Source organism: Chlorocebus sabaeus, chromosome 24, assembly GCF_047675955.1.
Source record: "Chlorocebus sabaeus isolate Y175 chromosome 24, mChlSab1.0.hap1, whole genome shotgun sequence".
NCBI classification, from domain to species: Eukaryota; Metazoa; Chordata; class Mammalia; order Primates; family Cercopithecidae; genus Chlorocebus; species Chlorocebus sabaeus.
Genome location: NC_132927.1, coordinates 75,808,443 through 75,827,706, shown reverse-complemented (window position 1 = coordinate 75,827,706; position 19,264 = coordinate 75,808,443). Strand labels below are relative to the sequence as shown.

The 19,264-nt window shown below is 43.1% G+C and overlaps 1 protein-coding gene across 1 annotated transcript in view; it reads left to right on the top strand.

The window, feature by feature from the left end:
- The window catches only part of SETD3 (SET domain containing 3, actin N3(tau)-histidine methyltransferase), an 85,382-nt gene that overhangs the window by 9,333 nt on the left and 56,785 nt on the right, over positions 1 to 19,264 (top strand). The window contains exons 2-6 of the mRNA XM_007987799.3: positions 6,303 to 6,413; positions 8,520 to 8,612; positions 10,773 to 10,921; positions 12,921 to 12,993; positions 13,612 to 13,868. Coding sequence (XP_007985990.1) covers positions 6,311 to 6,413; positions 8,520 to 8,612; positions 10,773 to 10,921; positions 12,921 to 12,993; positions 13,612 to 13,868 — 675 coding nt within the window. The 5' untranslated portion in view covers positions 6,303 to 6,310. The remainder of the gene's footprint in view (positions 1 to 6,302; positions 6,414 to 8,519; positions 8,613 to 10,772; positions 10,922 to 12,920; positions 12,994 to 13,611; positions 13,869 to 19,264) is intronic.

Below are 19,264 nucleotides of genomic sequence, written 5' to 3'. Positions count from 1 at the left end.
GGTCACAAGTGCCCACGGAGCTTTTCCCTGTGCCTGGGCTGTAAGTGTTCCTTTTCTATCAGAAACAGACTAATTCCTGCTTTATTGCCTTCTAAAGACCAATAATGCTTAAAAGATTCCAGTGTGTTTTTCAGAGTCTCTTTTATTAAATTTAATGTCCTAAAGGTTTTCTATCTAAAACTGGATTTTGAAAAGAGATCATCTTGTAAAAATTTTTTTTTGAGACAGGATTTTGCTGTGTTGCCCAGGCTTCAGCCCAATGGCTATTCACAGGTGTGATCATAACTTGCTGCAGCCTCGAACTCCTAGGTTCAAGAGAGCCTCCCACCTCAGCCTCCTGAGCAGCTGGACGATAGGCATGTGCAGCTATGCCCCACAGAACCGTTTTTTTAGTGTGATATTACATAAGCTTAACCCTAACCCCTGTCCTTCATGGTGTGGCCAATCTATAATTATCTACACCTCTCTATATAAATTTATATTTTTACTTCTAAGAGTTACCATAGTTCCTTAGTAGCATTAAATATTAAGTAAATGTTTCATTTGGCTACTGTTTAATAACTGTTGGGAGCAATGTGAAAATTAGTAACACCAATATATTCAAATATGCTATCCAAAGATTTTCTTTTGCTCAACAAATTTTGACCTTCTATGTGTCTGTGACACCATATTAGACCCTATGGGTAATACAGAGATGGAAGCTTTGGGTTTTTTTCTGCCACAAGACAGTGGGTAAAAGAGTTCAGACTGCAGTGGATGAGGTCACAGAGGTTCGGGGACTGTGCTGTGGAAGTGTGGTGAGGAGACCTTGTTGGTGAGGTGGGGTTTTAGCCAGGTAAATTTTAGGTGGAGGACCCTGACATACTCACCAAGGGGTCAGGGCATTTCGGCTGAAGTAATAGAGTGAAGAGTGTGTACGTCAGGGAATGACAGCCAGGCCAAGGGGCTGAGGGAAGGTGGGATGTGGGGAGCTGGCAAACTCACAGGAAAACCTGATGTTTTAGGGATGAACGAAGTAAGTGTAGGGCGTCTACCTTCAAGATGCTTTGAGTTAGGGGTGTCCCACAAATACTAGAATTAGTGCCAAACCATACTGAACCCGGAGACAAAGGAATCTTACAGACAGTGATGGTTCCAAGTTCATAGTTACAGAACTGGTACTGAGAAACACTTGCCTTCAGTGACTTAAGTTCTTAAAGTCATGCTAAAGGCCAGGTGTCATGCCCGACTGCCTGGGATTCAGGGTACAGGGCACTGAGGAGAGCCCTTGGACAGGGTGGACCCAGCCAGTGGGGAGGCTTACTGGAAGAGCCCTGGAAACTTGTTTCTGGGGGGAACAGATTGAGGAGATGACTTGGGTCTAGGATCCTGTGCCCTAGGGAGATACATTTACTGGAAGAAGGATAGGGAGCTCCCCACCCCCCATCTTGAGACGAAGATTCTTTCTGCCTAACGTAGGCTAGCCACTTTTTTTACTTTATAGCCTGTATCTCTGTGGGACAGAAACAGCCCAAAGAGGTTGCCAAAAGACAGAATCCCAACATAAGCTAACCCTTAAGCATCTGTAATAACCTTGACTTTGACCCTTTCTGACTGACTTTTTTGGGTATGAGGGTTGCATGGAGGAGTCTGGAGTTTCCCTTAAGGCACAGGGGACATTTTGGTAGAGCCTTGAAGTATATGAAAAATCTTGCCAGGAGAAGACAAGGGGACAGGCAGTGGGGATAACTGCATTCCAGAAAAAGGGAGGAACATGAGCAGTCCCCTGGAGCTGTGTTGTGTAAAGGTAGGATGAAGCTGGACATGTAAAATGGGGTGAGGCAGTTCAGTCCTCGAAGACTTTGCTAGGGAGGTTACACATTATCCTGTGAGCTATGGAAAGACGTGTGAGTGAAGAAACCTACACAGTGTAGAATTCCACGTATATGAAGTTTAAGAACAGGCAGAACTAATTGATGGTAATAGAAGTTGGCATGTGGGCTACTGGGAGAAGGACTGGTTGTGAAAGGGTTCATCAGGACTGCTGGCAAGGACTGGTGTGTTTGCTACCTTCTGCAAGGATGGGGCCTTGCACGTATGGGGATGAGTCTGTGAATTTGTGCGCTATGCGGTTTATAGGTTTCTTTTTTTTTTTCTTTCTTTGAGTCAGGGTCTCCCTCTGTCGCCCAGGCTGGAGTGCAGTGACGCCATCACAGCTCATTGCAGCCTCAAGGGATCCTCCCACCTGAGCCTCTTGAGTATCTGAGGACTACAGGGTTGCGCCACCATGCCCAGCTAATTTTTGTATTTTTTTGTAGAGACAAGGTTTCGCCATGTTGTCCAGGCTGGTCTCGAACTCCTGGGCTCAAGCAATCTACCTGCCTTGGCCTCCCAAAGTGCTGGGATTATAGGCGTGAGCCACTATGCTCATCCTATGCAGTTTGTATTTTATACTTCAATTTATTAAGGCTGACTGTTGACATTGTGGTGGGGGAGGACTTGTAGGCAGGGAAATGAATCCCAAAGGGATTGAAAGAGCTGGAGATGAGGGTCTTAGCTAGGAGTGGCTTCAATGACTGCATAAACATCACCCTGCAGGACTTTCGAAGATTGCATTCTAGCATATCTGCCTTCCCAGGGGCCATGGTGTGTTTTGAAATTACACCTCTGCTGTGTTTATACACCTATTACTAATTTCTAAGAGCCAGCAGTTTTCTGGCTTAAAAAAGAAATCTTGAGAACAATTGGAGTTATAAGTACTTGACTGTAGAATTACTGTCAGTGGAATGTATTTTGTTTTCATACCATTGTAGCCATATTTTTAATGGTCTGCCATGTGGAGCAGGAATTAGACATTTCCTGTCTGTTCCAAGGGAATGGAAACCTGGGTAGAAGCTTCAGAAATGGAGATTGTAACCTAACCTAAGACCTGTGCCGATGCTTTTCCCTGGGAGCTCAGGGTGGCATCCTCTGTGTAGCACCTGCCCTGTGTTGAGGCCTGGACTGTATGTTGGGGTTACAAATAGAAACAAGACAGGATGTCTTCAAGGAGCCTGTTATCTGAAGGGAAGCTGGTATGTGAGCAAGTCTTTTAGTACAGTGGGGCCCAGCGATAATGGGAGAACATACCAGGACTTGCAGAGGTGCAGAGAAGAGAAGATTGTGACTAGGGGGACCAGGTAGACTTTAAGGGGATTCCTGGACAGCATTTTTAGAGAAAACCAAGAGTTTGTGAATAAGTGACTAAAATTTTACAGTCAAAGGGTGAATGGGGAGGCAGAGATAGGCACGTGATGACCGCTGTAGAGGGACTGGCAGCCTTGGTGTTGCTGGGAGGGTGTTGTACATATTTTTACCAGTTTCCTTTTATTCCAGGATGACTGACACTGTATATTTTACACTGATTTTTGGAAGACTTATTAGATTAATGTGTTATACATTATTCTTTGTACATTAGATACATAAGAGAAGATAAGCTTGTTAGCCTGTTAAAATAATGTGATTTCCTACTATTTAGGGTGGTGGCAGTGTGAGGGTAGATTTAAGCAGCAGGGACAGGCTTGGGCAGGGAGATGTACGAGACTAGTGTTAGGGTTTAACTATGAGGACGCATTCAGGAGGTGCAGGAGGAAGTGGCTGGAGCTGCCCAGGTGTGGGCTGAGCGGCTGCTGGCAGGAGTGTTGGGGGCTGTGCTCCATATCCCATGGTGTTTGACCTGGAAGACTCCCCGCTGCCATGTACTTTTTTTTTTTTTTTAATCTGTATTTAAACAGAGGCAGTGTAGTAGTGGTTCTGGGTTCAGATTCTAGCTCTGCTTCTTACCTGATGCATGACCTTGGACAAAGAGAAGGGACTTAACCTTTCTGAGAATATCATCTGAAAGATGAGGATGGTATCTACGGCTTAAAGTGTCGAGGAAGATCAAGTCAAGAGCTGTGTCTTAGCTCAGCACCTGGCAGAGGGTGAATACTGAGCTCCAGGGAACAGCTGCTGCTACATCAATGAGCAACTGGAGTTGGGTGGATCGCTGAGGGAAGACATTGGGGGAGGTGAGGGGCTGCAGGCAGAGCGAACAGAGCCTGTTTTGTAGCTGTTGATGGGCACCCCTGAGAGAGCCGGTGCAGAGCAGCCCCACCATCCCAGGCTCACTTACTGTTACGAGAAGGGAAAGGGTCTTGGAACTCCTCATCAGAGTGATGTTCTTGCCTCATTTACAGGCTTCCACAGCAGAAGGTCTTGCAGGCAAGGCTGAAGGGAGAGGCCAGCTAAGCCATTGCTGACAGCATGCTTCTGCATCTCCTCCTGCCAAGCCAGCAGACCCGCTATATTTGGAAGTGTGATTAACGTCCTTATTACCAGACTCCTTGGTGGTTTTAGTGATTTTCAGGTTAAGTTCGAAGGTCCTTCAGAGATGCCCTCCGCAGATGTGGGAGGCCTGAAATGCCCAGAAGGGTGGAGGTGCTCTGTCCAGGCTGTGCCCTTGCTCTTGGCTGTGAGCCGGAACCATGGGGAGCTTTTTTCTCTTCTAAGAAGGTAGTTCTTAAGCATAGGAAAAGGTACTTAAGCTGTCTGTCATCCTGCCCTCCCCTCACTTAAATTTTCTGCTTTTGATCACAGAAAAAGAATTCCTTTTATTGCTGCAAAAGTTTTACGTATTCTTACCAGTTCCCTTTTATTCCATGATGACTGACACTGTTTATGTTTTTTTATTTTTTTTATTTTTTTTTGAGACGGAGGGAGTCTCGCTCTGTCGCCTGGGCTGGAGCGCAGTGGCAGGATCTCAGCTCACTGCAAGCTCTGCCTCCCGGGTTTACGCCATTCTCCTGCCTCAGCCTCTCGAGTAGCTGGAACTACAGGTGCCTGCCACCTCTCCTGGCTAGTTTTTTGTATTTTTTAGTAGAGACGGGGTTTCACCGTGTTAGCCAGGATGGTCTCGATCTCCTGACCTCGTGATCCGCCCGTCTTGGCCTCCCAAAGTGCTGGGATTACAGGCTTGAGCCCCCGCGCCCGGCTGACACTATTTTATACTAATTTTTAGAAGACTTATTAGATTAATGTGTTACACATTATTCTTTATACGTTAGATACATAAGAGAAGATAGGCATGTTAGCCTGTTAAATAATGTGATTTCCTACTATTTTAACACATGACCATATTTGCATGGATTCAGTTACAACAGAATCAGTGATCATCTGTATAGTGGGAGAATATGTTTTAAACCTTTGTCCTAGTGTAGTTCTTCACATGGTGATAGTTACTTCTTTTTGTAAAAAACAAATGGACCAAAGTGTGCTTTTTGATTCTCACTTGAGATGAAGTGTAACTGACTGGGGCTCCTGGAGGCCATCCTCGTGGTGGTTTGTTATTCATTAGCTTTTGAATCGCCCTGCCAGCTTCTTGGCTGGACACTTTCTCCATCTTCCTGGGTCATCATCTTAGCCTCTTGTCTCTAGAGAATCAAAGCCAGACACCTCTGGCAGTGACTCTCATCCTCTCTTGAGTGGCTGCCTCGCTAGACTTCCCTAGAGACCCCCTCTCCAGCCGGGTTCCCTTCTTCACTGTGCTTCCCTCACGCTTCTTGTCCTGTCCCTGTCTTTGAATTGCCCCATCTGCTCTTCACACATCCACGTCCCTTCCTTACTTTAAGACCTATTGTTAAAAACACTTGCAAGCAAGCGTTATCTCGTAGGGTCTTTACCCAGGACACCAGAAAAAGAAATGTGTAGTATTAGTATTTAGAGGTTCTCAAACGGGGAAAAAGAAACTCTGGCGAGCTAGTCTAACTCCTACATTTTGTGCCATGGGAAATCCCAAGCTCGCCAGAGTTTCTTCCAGCTCTAAAATGTCTTCAGCATTTGTCCAGAGAGTGTAATCAGTTGGTTATGATACAGTTATGGTTAATGGGAAATGATTATTTTAAGGCAAAGTGGGGAGAGAATATATAGGTCTTTATGCCCATATGTGTATGATGTATGCATGGTTTTTATCTCTCTAGTATACTGGAGTATATTAGTATGCACAATGAAATCTATGTAATTAAAAAAAAATTTAGAGTAAAATTTGCTCTACTATAGTTTTTGTAGATGATAAAGAATGAACTTTTCATCCAGAGACTACAAAGCAGATTTTTCCCCCCGTTTGAGAACCTCTAAATACTAATACTACACATTTCTTTTTATGGTAGAAAACTTCAGGATATGGCATATGTAAGGTAAAATCAGCCTCTGAAGACTAAGACACTGCTGTGTGTTGAACATGTTTTATTACTTTATTTTGTTCTTTGGTAATGTAATTTTTTCTCTTTTCTTTCTCTTCTCTGTAGTCAGAAAAATGGGTAAGAAGAGTCGAGTAAAAACTCAGAAATCTGGCACTGGTGCTACAGCAACTGTGTCACCAAAGGAAATCTTGAACCTGACCAGTGAACTGCTACAGAGTAAGTCCTCCTCTGGGCTCTCCCTGCCTTGATGTGGTGGCTGTGCCTTTTTCTTGTCACCAGAATGGGGAAGCATGCATGAAACAAGCTGGTATTCAGGTCCGAGCTGATGAGCTGTGGGCCTGGACGAGTCACAGAGCTACCCAGATTTGCAGTCCTCACCTGTGAGGGTGGAAACACCTGTCGGAACCGTGTGGCTGTTAACAAGGCTTGGGTGAAATAATGATGAGCTTCAATAGCACAGTCACCTGGAACATGGTCTTCCCTGAGGACCCGTGGGCAAGAACCAGCTCTACTACTTTTGCACAGTGTGCCCCTCCGCAGATTACTGAACCTTCTGAAACGCAATGTTCTTCTTGGTAAACATAGATAATAACTGTCTCAGGGAGTGAGCCAAGGACTTTGTGAGATGTGGTGTGTGAAAGTGCTTCACGGGCTGTTAGCCCAGGTGAGTCCAGCGTGCCTCTCGGAGACCCGGCCTTCAGAGGTCTGCCCCTCACTGGAATGGCTTGCCTTCCTTTTTGGTGATTCAATTAACAGTGCTTCTGATTTTTTTTCTTTTTTAGACGAAGTCTTGCTTTCTCGCCCAGGCTGGAGTGCCATGGCACTATTGTGGCTCACTGTAGCCTCGACCTCCTGGGCTCACGTGATTTTCCCACTTCATTCTCCTGGGTAGCTGGGCCTACAGGCCTGTGTCACCATGCCCAGCTAATTTTTTTGTAGAGATGAGGTTTTGCCATGTTGCCCAGGCTGGTCTTAAACTCTTGGGCTCAAGAGATCCTCCCGCCTCTGCCTACCAAAGTGCCGGGATTACAGGCGTGAGCCACTGCACCTGGCAGCGTATCTGATTTTTACATGCTGTAGTTTGAGAGTTCTTGGCTTAAGGAAATGGAATTTCTACTAAGTGCCTGTACTTGTTTTAGCAAGTTAGTGTGATTTGGTAACTTTTTAAAATTATGAATTTGAATTGGTGCAGTTAGTGCCTCGGCTGTAGCTGTGGTCACTCCATTGCCCTTTGTCCATGTTTAGATTATGTGGCAGGATAAACCCCAAGTAAAACCGCAGCCTTCCCTTCGAGACAGAAAGCAGGCCGCAGCCAAGTTGGAGTCAGGTCCCTCCCGAGTGCTCCCCTGGATCCTATGGGCTAGTGGAGTGTGGCTGTCCTTAGCATTCCTCGCCGAGCTCCCCTGCCTCTGGCAGCTTGAGGACAGGCTCACTGCTGCTTCACCTCTGAGGCCTGTTGCAGGCCTCAGTCAGTGCTTGTTGTTGGAGAATAAAGTAAGACTGGCTACCCTTCATGGTTAAGACTCAGTGCATATCTAGTTATTGTTAGTTATTTGCCACATACGCTCTTTTAATAGAGAGCAAAGAGGCCCCAGAGGTTAAGCAGGAGTGTGGGAGGGGGCTGTCTGAACCAATGCAGTTGTGTGAAAAGAAAGAGCTGCCAATAGGCGGGGTGCCCAGTGTGCAGCCTTCCAAACTCACACCTCAGTCTCGGGTGTTGGTCTTTTGGTTCTGGCCCCACAGTGGAATCTTAGCTTCTTTTTTAGCAGTGACTATGCCATCTCATTTTGCAACTCCCCCAGACTGCTGAATATAGTGCCGTACACATGGATGTGAAATGTTTGTCGACTAATTGTCCTTATGTCCAATTTCACTGGTTCCCTTAGGGAATCAATGTTATGGGGTTTAACTAAAAAGAAAGGTTGACTTTTACTCTTAACTTCTTTTTGCCATATAGAAGAGTTTTGGGGGGATAGTTTGCATTTTAGCTTAGCTTTTTATCATAGGTTTTCCTGTTAGTAAGTATATTCTAAAAAGAGTTAACTAAGAATAAGGTGGATGTGAGCTAGGTGCCCGCTCTGTGCTCTCTCTTGGGTACGTTCAGTGGGGGATGTTTTTATGATTCCCCAGGATTTGTCTGCTTTGAGAAGTGTAGCTGCCTTGTACTTCTCATGTTCATTATCATGGCTGTCATATGTCTGTCTTTTAAAAATAAACCAACTCCAAACAGCAACAACAAAGTCCAAATCCTCTTTCTTCTGCAGACTAGTAGATTAAGTTGAAAGAGGGAAGTGTTTCAGTACCGTGCCTCTTATGTTACAGAATGCAGCAGTCCTGCGCCTGGCCCAGGAAAAGAGTGGGAAGAGTATGTGCAGATCCGGACTCTAGTTGAGAAAATACGGAAAAAGCAGAAAGGTAAAATTGCTAGAATGATAACTGTGTTTCAATAATGTCATGTAGAAACTTGATTAGGTCAGAGGGCTGACGAGTAGTGAAGGTCTCAGCATCACTGGTGTCATTCTGAAAAGTCTTATAGTGGGGCTTGCAGACCGGAAGAGAGGGCAGTTAGCGAGATTTCTCCCCTTTCAGAGATGCTATTACCTGCTTCGGAAAGGATGAGAATGTTGAGCTTTAGGAGAATAAAATATATCTGGGGGCTAAAATGACACAATTTTATTTATGTTTTATAAAGTATTTAAATCTGGTTTTTATACTGTTATTTCCTTTTGAGTTTCAGGACAGTGCGTATAGTGTATGTGGTCAACACACAAATAAATGCTGATTGGTTAATGCATTAGCAAGGTTTATGATGAATTCACACACATCTCAGTTAAATAAGAGGTGTGGTCATATTCCTTAAGCTGTGTTTTTACAGGACGTATGCAGTTGCCATTGTAATGATTCTCATCCAGGCTGGCGTGGGGCTGAGTGTGAGTTTGAAAAAGCTCGTTCAGTATACCTATTGGTTTTGTTCTGTAAAGCACAGAAAGTAAAGATTATTATGCAGGACCACGTGGAAGGTAGAAGCGGAAAACATCCTGAGGAGCACGCATTGGAATGTGGGGCCATCTTCTGAGACCCGCTTTCTTATTGTCATGAAGGGCATCAGGAGAGGGTTTGTTTTTTATTTGCTGTCTTAAGTAGTGGTTTTATTGCTCTTCCATACACACCTCTAAACATGTAGTCTTCAGCTTAGATGGTCTCAAACTCCAAAGTGGTGAGTTCATAATGGGTGTGTTCAAACAGGTTCCTTCATAATGGGTTTATTTGCACTAAATAGGAGTCGGTGCTAATCCTTTATCACCAAGTGGGTAGAGCCTTAGTTTCTCTTCTGCGTTAGATACTGTTTACTGCACCTGACACTGAGGGCAGAGCATTATGCCAGTTCTCAGGGAGTGAATAGTAAGTTCCGTCTTCGAATAGTCCTCATTCTGGTCGTTTTCGCCATTCAGCAGGTATCTTTGCATATCCAGCATGCCCTCTTCACATATCAGGTTGACTGTTAATTATGCTGTGGTAAGATGGCCACAGGCGCCTGAGCTGTGTGCCACACCCAGCTTCCTCATAGTAAAGTTCCTCTTCCTCTCCTTTTATTCATCCAAATGGAATGGTTTTTTCTATGCATGTCTTTTCATCTTTTTAACTATGTCAGACATGCTGAGAAGTTCAGAAATTAATGTAACAGATGCCCGGGAATCTGCTACCCCAGCTGAGCATGTGTCAAAGTAGTATTCACATTGTCCTTTCTTTTATTCTCACCCACTGGTCAGCTTTCCTTTCCCTTCCTCGGCCTTTGGTTTTGTTTTTGTATTTGTTTTTAAGAAAACATCCCAGATACATCCAAAGCCTCCCATTTTCATCCCCTTCCATTCCCTCCCTGCTTGTGGGGTGTTCATCTTCACTGTGAATGTTTTCTATTTCATAAATAACCCCATAAAAATATATGGTTGTAATTGCTGTTTGAAAAATTTACATAAATGGTGTCATGCTACATGATTTTTAAAAAACCACCGTGGTACATTTAGTGTTATACTTACATTGATACACATAGCTCTAGCTCATTTAAATTACAGCCTTCTGGCTTACAGCTCTACAGTTTTGTGTTCTTAGAATCAGGACTGTAGAGTTCATCCTTTCCCGTGTCTCCTTGTGCACATAATGTGAGTTACTCGTTTTTGTTGTAATGGAAATTTTGTTAAAGCACATGTGAATATGAGAGATGGCATGTTGGACTTTTAAGGAGAAAACTGCTCTATAAATCATAGTAATGGTAATAGAAGCCGTCTCCCCTTTGCCATCATATTACCTAATAGTACCTAACAGTCAATATTTATATTACCTAGTGTCAGTATATATTTCACTGTAACTGACAGGGAGTTTAGGATTTTAATTCTTCTTCCCTGTCATCAGTTAAGGTATGTACTGTGACCATGTGGTGATTAGCTTTGATTTAAAGATTAGTGTGTTAAGACTATTTCCAGTGTTAGTTATGGCCTGTTTTTATTTTCTGAGAGACGTGTGAATGATATATGTCCTAAAAGTAGCTCTTGTTTTCTAAAACGTGGATTAATATAGGTCTGTCCGTTACTTTTGATGGAAAAAGAGAAGATTACTTTCCTGATCTAATGAAATGGGCCTCTGAAAATGGGGCTTCTGTCGAGGGTTTTGAAATGGTTAACTTCAAAGAAGAGGGCTTTGGTTTGAGAGCAACAAGAGATATCAAGGTGAGTTTATAAAATGTTGGTCTGAGGGGGTCTATGTGTGTTTGAACTGTTGTGCTGCAGAGGGCGCAGGGTGAGGAGGTAGACGTGTGGTGGGGGAGTTCTAGTTCTGAGCCTGTGGGCAGATAGGCATCCTGGAAGGACCTCAGGCTCATGTTCTAAGCAGCTCCTCCCACCTTATCCCTCTGGGGAGCCAAGCTGCTAACCAGTGACTGGGACAAGTCAGGTCACGTTTCTGAGCCTCTGTTAGGAGGCCATAGAACATGCCTCACAGGATTTTGAGATTTACCTAAAGACAAGGAGGTGGACTCATGGTTTTTTATTTTGTGACTTACTGGAGGTGAGTGGGTGGAGGACTGGTGGTGTGGGGATGCCTACCAGTGTCTGGAATGGATACCTGTGAGGTTGAAGGTACTAGGAACTCACTGAAATGGCAACACCAGTGGCAATAGGGAGAGAAGAGAGAAGCAGCCACCTGCTAAGGGAGAAGGGCTTTTTCTCCCCTCTTTGTTCTTGGTTCTTCTTTCCACATGAAGGAAGCAGCAGTCACTGGCCATGCCTGGCCTTTCCTCACCCCTCACTCATGCCTCTTGTAAGAGGAGGCGCTCCTTCATCTGTTTGGGAGAAGGAACTGGACTTGGCATTTTTCTCGATGGGAGCTGGTTGCCTGTATGCATTCATTCCACTCTGCTCTCCGCCCTGGAAGCTTTGCAGGGGCAGGCCACACGTGGGGAGGGCGGTGGGGATCCGGCTCTGCCTGTAACTAGGTGGGGGAGTCTGTCTAATTCTGGGATTCAGGAGGTGATATTTTGGGTGACCATCTGTTGTATTCTCTCTCTCTCTCTCAGTTGCTTCAGAACTTGGGTGGAGGAAAGGGTGTTATTTGGCCCCCTCAAACCTCCAGCAACATTTTTGGCTAAGTTGTAGTTAACCTTTCATTGATAGATTGGTAAATCACAGGCTGGTATATTAGATACCTGTTAAATATCTGCTATGTGACTGGTAGTATCTTGCTTCCAAAAAAAAAAACAGTCTCTTTCTTCATGATGCCTATGATCTGTATAGTAAGAGACAAGACAAATAACTTACTAGTTGGCATTGGTGAAGGCAAGGTGCTACATGCTCTTCTCTTGTATCAGATTCAAGGCAGCATTTGTGTGGATGTTGCCCAGAAGATCTGAGCTGTGGACTTTCCTCACTATGTGCTTTTGTGGGGAGGCGAGGATTGGGGAGGAAGTCTTAAACAACAGACATTTATTTCTCACAATTTGGAAGCTGGATGTCCAAGATCTCAAGGTGCTGGCATGGTCTGTCTAGGTGAGGGCATTCTTGGTTTGCAGAAGCTGCCCGCTTGCTGCCCACTTGCTGTCTTCTCACATGTTGGAGCACCATGTGCCTGTTTCATGCGGTGTAGATACACAGGACACAGCAAGAGGAAGCATCCTGTGTTGCCAAGAAATGAGAAAAAGCTTTGGGAAACAAATTTGTAAACCAGTGTGTCTTCTGGGCATGTGATTTCACTAGTAGCTGTTGTGCTTTAAAGATAAGTATGTAGAGGAAGGAATGTTACTCTGGCTTTAAAACTCAGTGGTAGTAGTAATTCACGTCAACAGATTAGGGTTTTTGTTGAAGGCAGAAATTTTGTTTTGGTCTGGTTTTAGAACTTAGAAGTACAGCAAAGAATAAAATAAACACCTTTATGCTCTACTCCAAGTATTGTATTTGCTTCAAGTTAAAGTTCAAAGTCCCTTCTTTGATTATGTGCTCGTCAGCATATGTAGTTTTTAGTTTTTCTATTGGAAACAGGATTTTAAGCTATCCTTCTACTCATTTAACTATGAGATAAATGGTTACATTTAAAAATATATTTGAATATTTATTTGAAGTGCTGATATGCAGCCTTAAGTTGTACTTCATGTGTGATTGGATTTCTGACTGTAGGTATAGTTGGATTGAAGACTGTACCATGTTTTGATGATTCTCCTATTATTTTTTTCCCTAGGCAGAAGAATTGTTTTTATGGGTTCCACGAAAATTACTAATGACTGTTGAATCTGCTAAAAATTCAGTGTTGGGTGAGAATAATTTCTGACTGTTCAAGGCAAAATACAAATGACAATATGTAAAATTCCATTTTGTGGCACTAAGGATCATACTTGGTTTTTCTTGACTGGTGAAATAGTCCCTCAAATATGCATTAAGTGTTTTTCATTTAATGTTATAAAAAAGATGCACATGACCTTTATTGTTACTATTATTATTATATATATATTTTTTTGAGATAGGGTCTCGCTTTGTCACCTAGGCTGGAGTACAGTGGCACCATCATAGCTCACTACAGCCTTGATCTCCCAGGCTCAAATGATTCTCCCACAGGTGTGCGCCACTACACCTGGCTAATGTGTGTGTGTGTATATATATATATATATATATATATGTATTTTGTTTTTCTTTGTAGAGATGGAGTTTCGCTGTATTGCCCAGGCTAGTCTCAAACTCCTGAGCTCAAGCAGCCCTCCCACCTTGACCTCCCAAAGTGCTAGGATTACAGGTGTGAGCCACCGCGCCCATCCTGTACCTGACTTTCAATGTTACAAGACCTTTTAGTTTTCCTGTAATTTGTAAATGTATATTTAAATGAAGTTTTTAAGAAGTTTGTGGAACTTACGCTGTTAACTTCTGGGTTAATTCAGGGCCCTTATATTCTCAAGACCGAATCCTTCAAGCCATGGGAAACATCGCACTGGCCTTTCATTTGCTGTGTGAGCGAGCCAACCCTAACTCCTTCTGGCAGCCCTACATTCAGACTCTCCCTAGTGAATATGACACACCTCTCTACTTTGAAGAAGATGAAGTTCGGTATCTTCAGTCCACACAAGCTATACATGATGTCTTCAGCCAGTATAAAAACACAGCTCGGCAGTACGCCTACTTCTATAAAGTCATCCAGGTGAGCAGCTGTTTACATATGTATTTCGCAGAGTGGGGAGGAAAGAGGACTTGAGTCCATAAATGTTCCATTTGATGTCTTACTAAGAATGCTTAAACATTTTGCTTTTTAAATTGAAAATATAAAATACATTTCATTGTTCCTGTTTTTACAGAAATATCAGTGAAATACGGTTACATATATATATCTGATTTCGTCACTGTCCAGTGTTAACACAAGCAGTTGTTCCTGAGTTATTGAAATCACTAAGTTTTTTTGTAAACAAAAGATCACAATGAAATTTTAAAAGCCGTAAAGCATATCTGATGCAAAAAGTTACTCTGTGTATAAACTTTTCAAGAAAATGGATGTTAATTTTTTTCTAGATAAGTATAAAATATTGACGGGTAATTTAGCAAATTATAACATTTACGTTTTTCAAAGTGTACTGTGTATTAATTTTAATTTGTTCTCAGTAGAAGTTTCTCATAGAAATCTCTATAAGGCTCCAAGTATTTGAATTACCTGTGATGACACCTTTCTGTATTTTGGTGGTGTGGCCACTGTTGTCTTTCATTTGCAGTTGATCAGCAGTCAGAAGGAACAGGGCCAGTGCCACAGTCCCCGCCAGGACTGAGAGGCAGCATGGCTCCTTCTCCTGACTCCGCACAGTCGAAGTCACTGAAGAGTCAGCTCCTGGGCTGCTCTTCTTGAGATACGACAAGTGGGCAAGTGAACTATTTGCTCGCTTTCCTTTTTGGGCAGTGTGACAGCCTGAATTAGGTTTGATTTGCTTGTTCCTATCCTTGCTATGTTTTATTTGCAAGAAGTGGTAACTTCATTTCATTGCTACAGGTGATACTGTTTTCCACTTATTATTTTCACTTTGTAGCATGCTTACTGCATAAAATTTTACACTCAGTTACATCTTCTCCTCCACCGAACACTTCACATATGTCAAAAATTATGCACGACTGTTGTCTTCAAGTAGAAATCAATCCCTTTGTTTTTCTAAACCTGAAACTTCAGGAAGTCATTAGGAATGTTTGTACAGTATGTATATAGCTTTTATTTCAGGTTGACTTAATTCAAAAACTATTGATGAAGCCAAATCAAAACTTTGCTTCTTCATATAGTGTGCACCTATGGTCCCTCAGTCTAAGGTCGATTTAGCTCTTCATGACCTGGAAGGGTTATACTTTTATTCTTAGTTCTCAATGGTGTATCTTTCATGACTAAAGATTAAGCTGACTTTAGTAGGTCTAAGTATTTGCCATTTTCTCTTGCTGGACAATGAACTACAAGCTGGCCCTTTTCACTAATGTGCCTCTAGTTTGCAAATGCTGGTAGCCTGCTCTGAGAGGTCTCTCTTCTCTTGGCAAGTTGGACGGTCTAGGATGATGGCAGGTCTTCTGATAACCAGCTTGGCGTGAATGAGCTTTGGATGTTTCATTGTATTCACTGGTCTGTTTACTTCAGTATTAACTAAGTATTGCAGCTTTGCTTCAAAATTTGATGAGATTTTCAGTGGTTGTGAGTCACTAAAATACTCTCTTCATATAGATGGAGCCATTTTTTATCAGTTTGTTTAAGAGCCAGGTCTCTTCATAACCGCCTGAAATAAACTGCCTTAGATGCTGAGACGCTAAGGGGATTATATTATACCACCTTCTGTGTAGTAAACGGTGTCATTGTAAACATCTCAGGAATTAGAGAACATTCTAAAAGTAAACTCTTAATTGAGAAGTTTTCTCAAGAGTAATAGAATTCCTACATGACTAATAAGAACAATTTGTGTAATTCATAATGAGTACAAATATCCTTTTTAAAAACAACAGCATTCTTAGAGCACTGATCTTTTTAAAGAAATTATTCCTCTTTATTGAAAAATATAGTTAACCACTATCAAACATGGAACATTCAAATGTGAAATTAACCAGGTAATCAAATGTCTGCACAGTTGATATTTTTTCCACAATTAAGTCAATCTGAATATTTGAAAAAAGTATCAGGATTTAGAAATCAGACTGGTTACTTTTCTGTCAAAAGTATGAAACTGAGGAGAGCAAAATGTGTCTGGTCACATATATAAGTTCTTTTATTTTATATTGGACTTTTTTTTCCTTTTGTGACACAGGGTCTCGCTGTCACCCAGGCTTGGAGTGTAGTGGCATGATGATGGCTTACTGCAGCCTTGACCTCCAGGCTCAAGCGATCCTCCCACCTCAGCCTCCCCAGTAGCTGGGATTACAGGCATGTGCCACCACGCCTGGCTAATTTTTTGTGTTTTTTGTAGAGATGAGGTTTCGCCATGTTGGTAAGGCTGGTCTCAAACTCCTGGAGTCAAGTGATCCGCTCGCCTTGTCCTCCCACAGTGCTGGGATTACAGGCGTGAACCACCTCACTCGGCCTGGAGACATTTTTTTATTGTTGAATTGGGAGTGTGGGGTGCCACTGGCATCTAGGTTAGAGTTGCTGCTACAATTCTACATATAGGACAGCCCCCTCAACAAGGCATTTTCCAGCCCCAAATGTTAGAAGTGCTGAGGCTGAGAAACCCTGCTTTGTATTTGTATACAGAACAAAGCACCTCAGATACGTATGATTGAGAAAATCACAGTCCTTCCCGCCTAATGACTGGAAGCCTGAGGCCTACCGACACTGGTTGTGAGTGACTTTCGTCATTTTCTCAGAATGTCTTCTCCTTAGCTAATTCCAGATCCCTTCCTGGGTGTAACTGCATGCTGTGGTGAGGAGAAGGTATTTTAGAGCATTTTTTGGTCACTGGCATTTAACACATATCCCTTCTTTTTAAGAACCTACAAATAAAAGATCAGGTTTAGAGGTACTTGACTTATTAAGGATACAAATACAGGGGAACAAACACTGAAAAAATGTAAACCTAAGATTCAGGTTATAAAATCATGTGGATTTGGAGTAAGGAGCTGAGTTGAGATCCTTGGCATTGCATGTTGCAAATGAAATACGCATGATGGGGTGGAGTCAGTTCTCTGTGTTAGCTGGGGGACTTCACAGGAAGGAGCATTTGAGTGATGGGAAGGAACCCTGGCCCCTGGACCAGGCAGTCCTGACTGAGTGTGGTTAGGAAGAGTTGAAACAGCTGCATCCACTGTCCAAGTGAGAGACGCTGTGGCTGCGTGGAAAGAACACGTACTTTGTAGTAAGACAAAACCCTGCATTCTATAGCTCATTTGCTGTTTACATATAATTTGAAATTAAATATAGTTTAGAATTAGTTGCTTTACTTCTGAGTTTGTTTCCTAATCTGTAAGATAAAAATATGAAGACCTGTTTTTTCCTGTGACCATTGTCAGCCCAAGTTGGATTGTTTATCAGAGCAACTAGCCTGCTGCCAGGCTAGTAGTTGTTAGGAGTCATTTTCCTCTGGGAAACCGTGGAAATGGTGGGGTGAAGCTCCCTCAGTAAGTGCAGTGTGGTAACTGAGAGGGTGGGCTCTGGAGCCAGCCTGCTAGGGCTGAAATCCCTGCAGCACCACTTAGAACTGTGCCATTTTGGGCCGGTCTCTGTGCCTTCCTTCCCGTATCTGTAAAGGGGTCTGGTGGAATGCCTGATTGCCAGGGTTGCTGAGGGAGCAAAGTGAGTTGATCCGTGGTGAGGCCGTTAGTACTGTGCCTAGCACACAGTGCTCATTGTAGAAATGTTCTGTTTATGCTATTTCCATTTTGCGTTTGACCCTCAGGCCATGTTATTTGGTTTTGTTTTGTTTTAAATCACTTCTCCTTCTGTCCGTACAGTATCTTAAGTTAGTATTTCTTAGTGTTTTCTACTAAAACAAAACTCCTGGTGGCCAAAGATAACATTCCTGCAAGTCTAGGGGCTAAACCCATAGTGACTCATCACAAGCTCAAAGTTGCTGTCAAGCCTGCGGGCGCGGTGGCTCAAGCCTGTAATCCCAGCACTTTGGGAGGCCGAGACGGGCGGATCACGAGGTCAGGAGATCGAGACCATCCTGGCTAACATGGTGAAACCCCGTCTCTACTAAAAATCCAAAAAATTAGCCGGGCGAGGTGGCGGGTGCCTGTAGTCCCAGCTACTCGGGAGGCTGAGGCAGGAGAATGGCGTAAACCCGGGAGGCGGAGCTTGCAGTGAGCTGAGATCCGGCCACTGCACTCCAGCCTGGGAGATAGAGCGAGACTCCGTCTCAAAAAAAAAAAAAAAAAAAAAAAAAAAATTAGCCAGGTGTGGTGGCATGCACCTGTAGTCCCAGCTACTTGGGAGGCTGAAGTGGGAGGTTGGCTTGAGCCTTAGAGGTAAAGGCTGCAGTGAGCTATGGTCACACCACTGCATTCCAGCTTGGGCAACAGAGCAAGATCCTGTCTAAAAAAAAAAAATTGCTTCCAAGATTTTTTTTTTTTTTTTTTTTTTACTGGTTTTTGGACTCGTGTTTTTAAATCTTAAAAATTCATGCAAATGATAATGTTTGCTATTTTTAAAACCATGTCAAGTGACTTACCATCAAGTGAGATGGATATTGCAGGAAAACAACGCGACTTTCTCCTAAGACCTCGGGTTGTCTCACGCTGCCGTGTGAGAAGTGCAGCCTTTACCTGTAGTAAGTGCCATTAAGCTGACCCGTGGGCAGTTCAGATGTGATTTTTTTTCAGAAGAAGAAAATGTAACGGTCATTTAACATGGGTAAAACTATTCAGCTGAAGGGATCATTACATATTGAAAATACGTAATGATGAGCTTTTGTGTGTGTGTGTGTTTTTTTTTTTTTTTTTTGAGATGGAGTCTTGCTCTATCACCTAGGCTGGAGTGTGGTGGCGCGATCTCAGCTCACTGCAACCTCCGCCTCCTGGGTTCAAGTGATTCTCCTGCCTCAGCCTCTTGAGTAGCTGGGGTAACAGGTGCCCGCCACCACGCCCAGCTAATATTTTGTATTTTTAGTAGAGACGGGGCTTCACCATGTTGGCCAGGCTGGTCTTGAACTCCTGATCTCTGGTGATCTGCCCACCTTAGCCTTCCAAAGTGCTGGGATTACGGGCATGAACCACTGCGCCCAGCCAATAACGAGCTTTTGTAGAACATTTCTTAATGATTTAAAGTAAGTTCCTGTTGGAATAGGAGCTGTAGGTGGCCTGGAATGAGGTGCACTGCTGTGACAATTAGGAAGGAATAGGCTGTGGGCTGAGAGCTTTTGAATGAGGGTTCATGACAAAGGAAAACAGACTTAAGCAAAAGTTATCTTTTTAAAAAATTGTCTTTTGAGTCTAGTTGTTTTTCATCTCTTCTAAAAGTCTTAAGTAATAAATTGGAGTGAACACAAATGTAAACATTTCATTGCTATTGTTTTATAAGAGTATCATATTTTCTCATCTCAGTACCAAACCATCTATCTTTCCCATGCTTTTCCAGGATCAGACGTTAGGCCT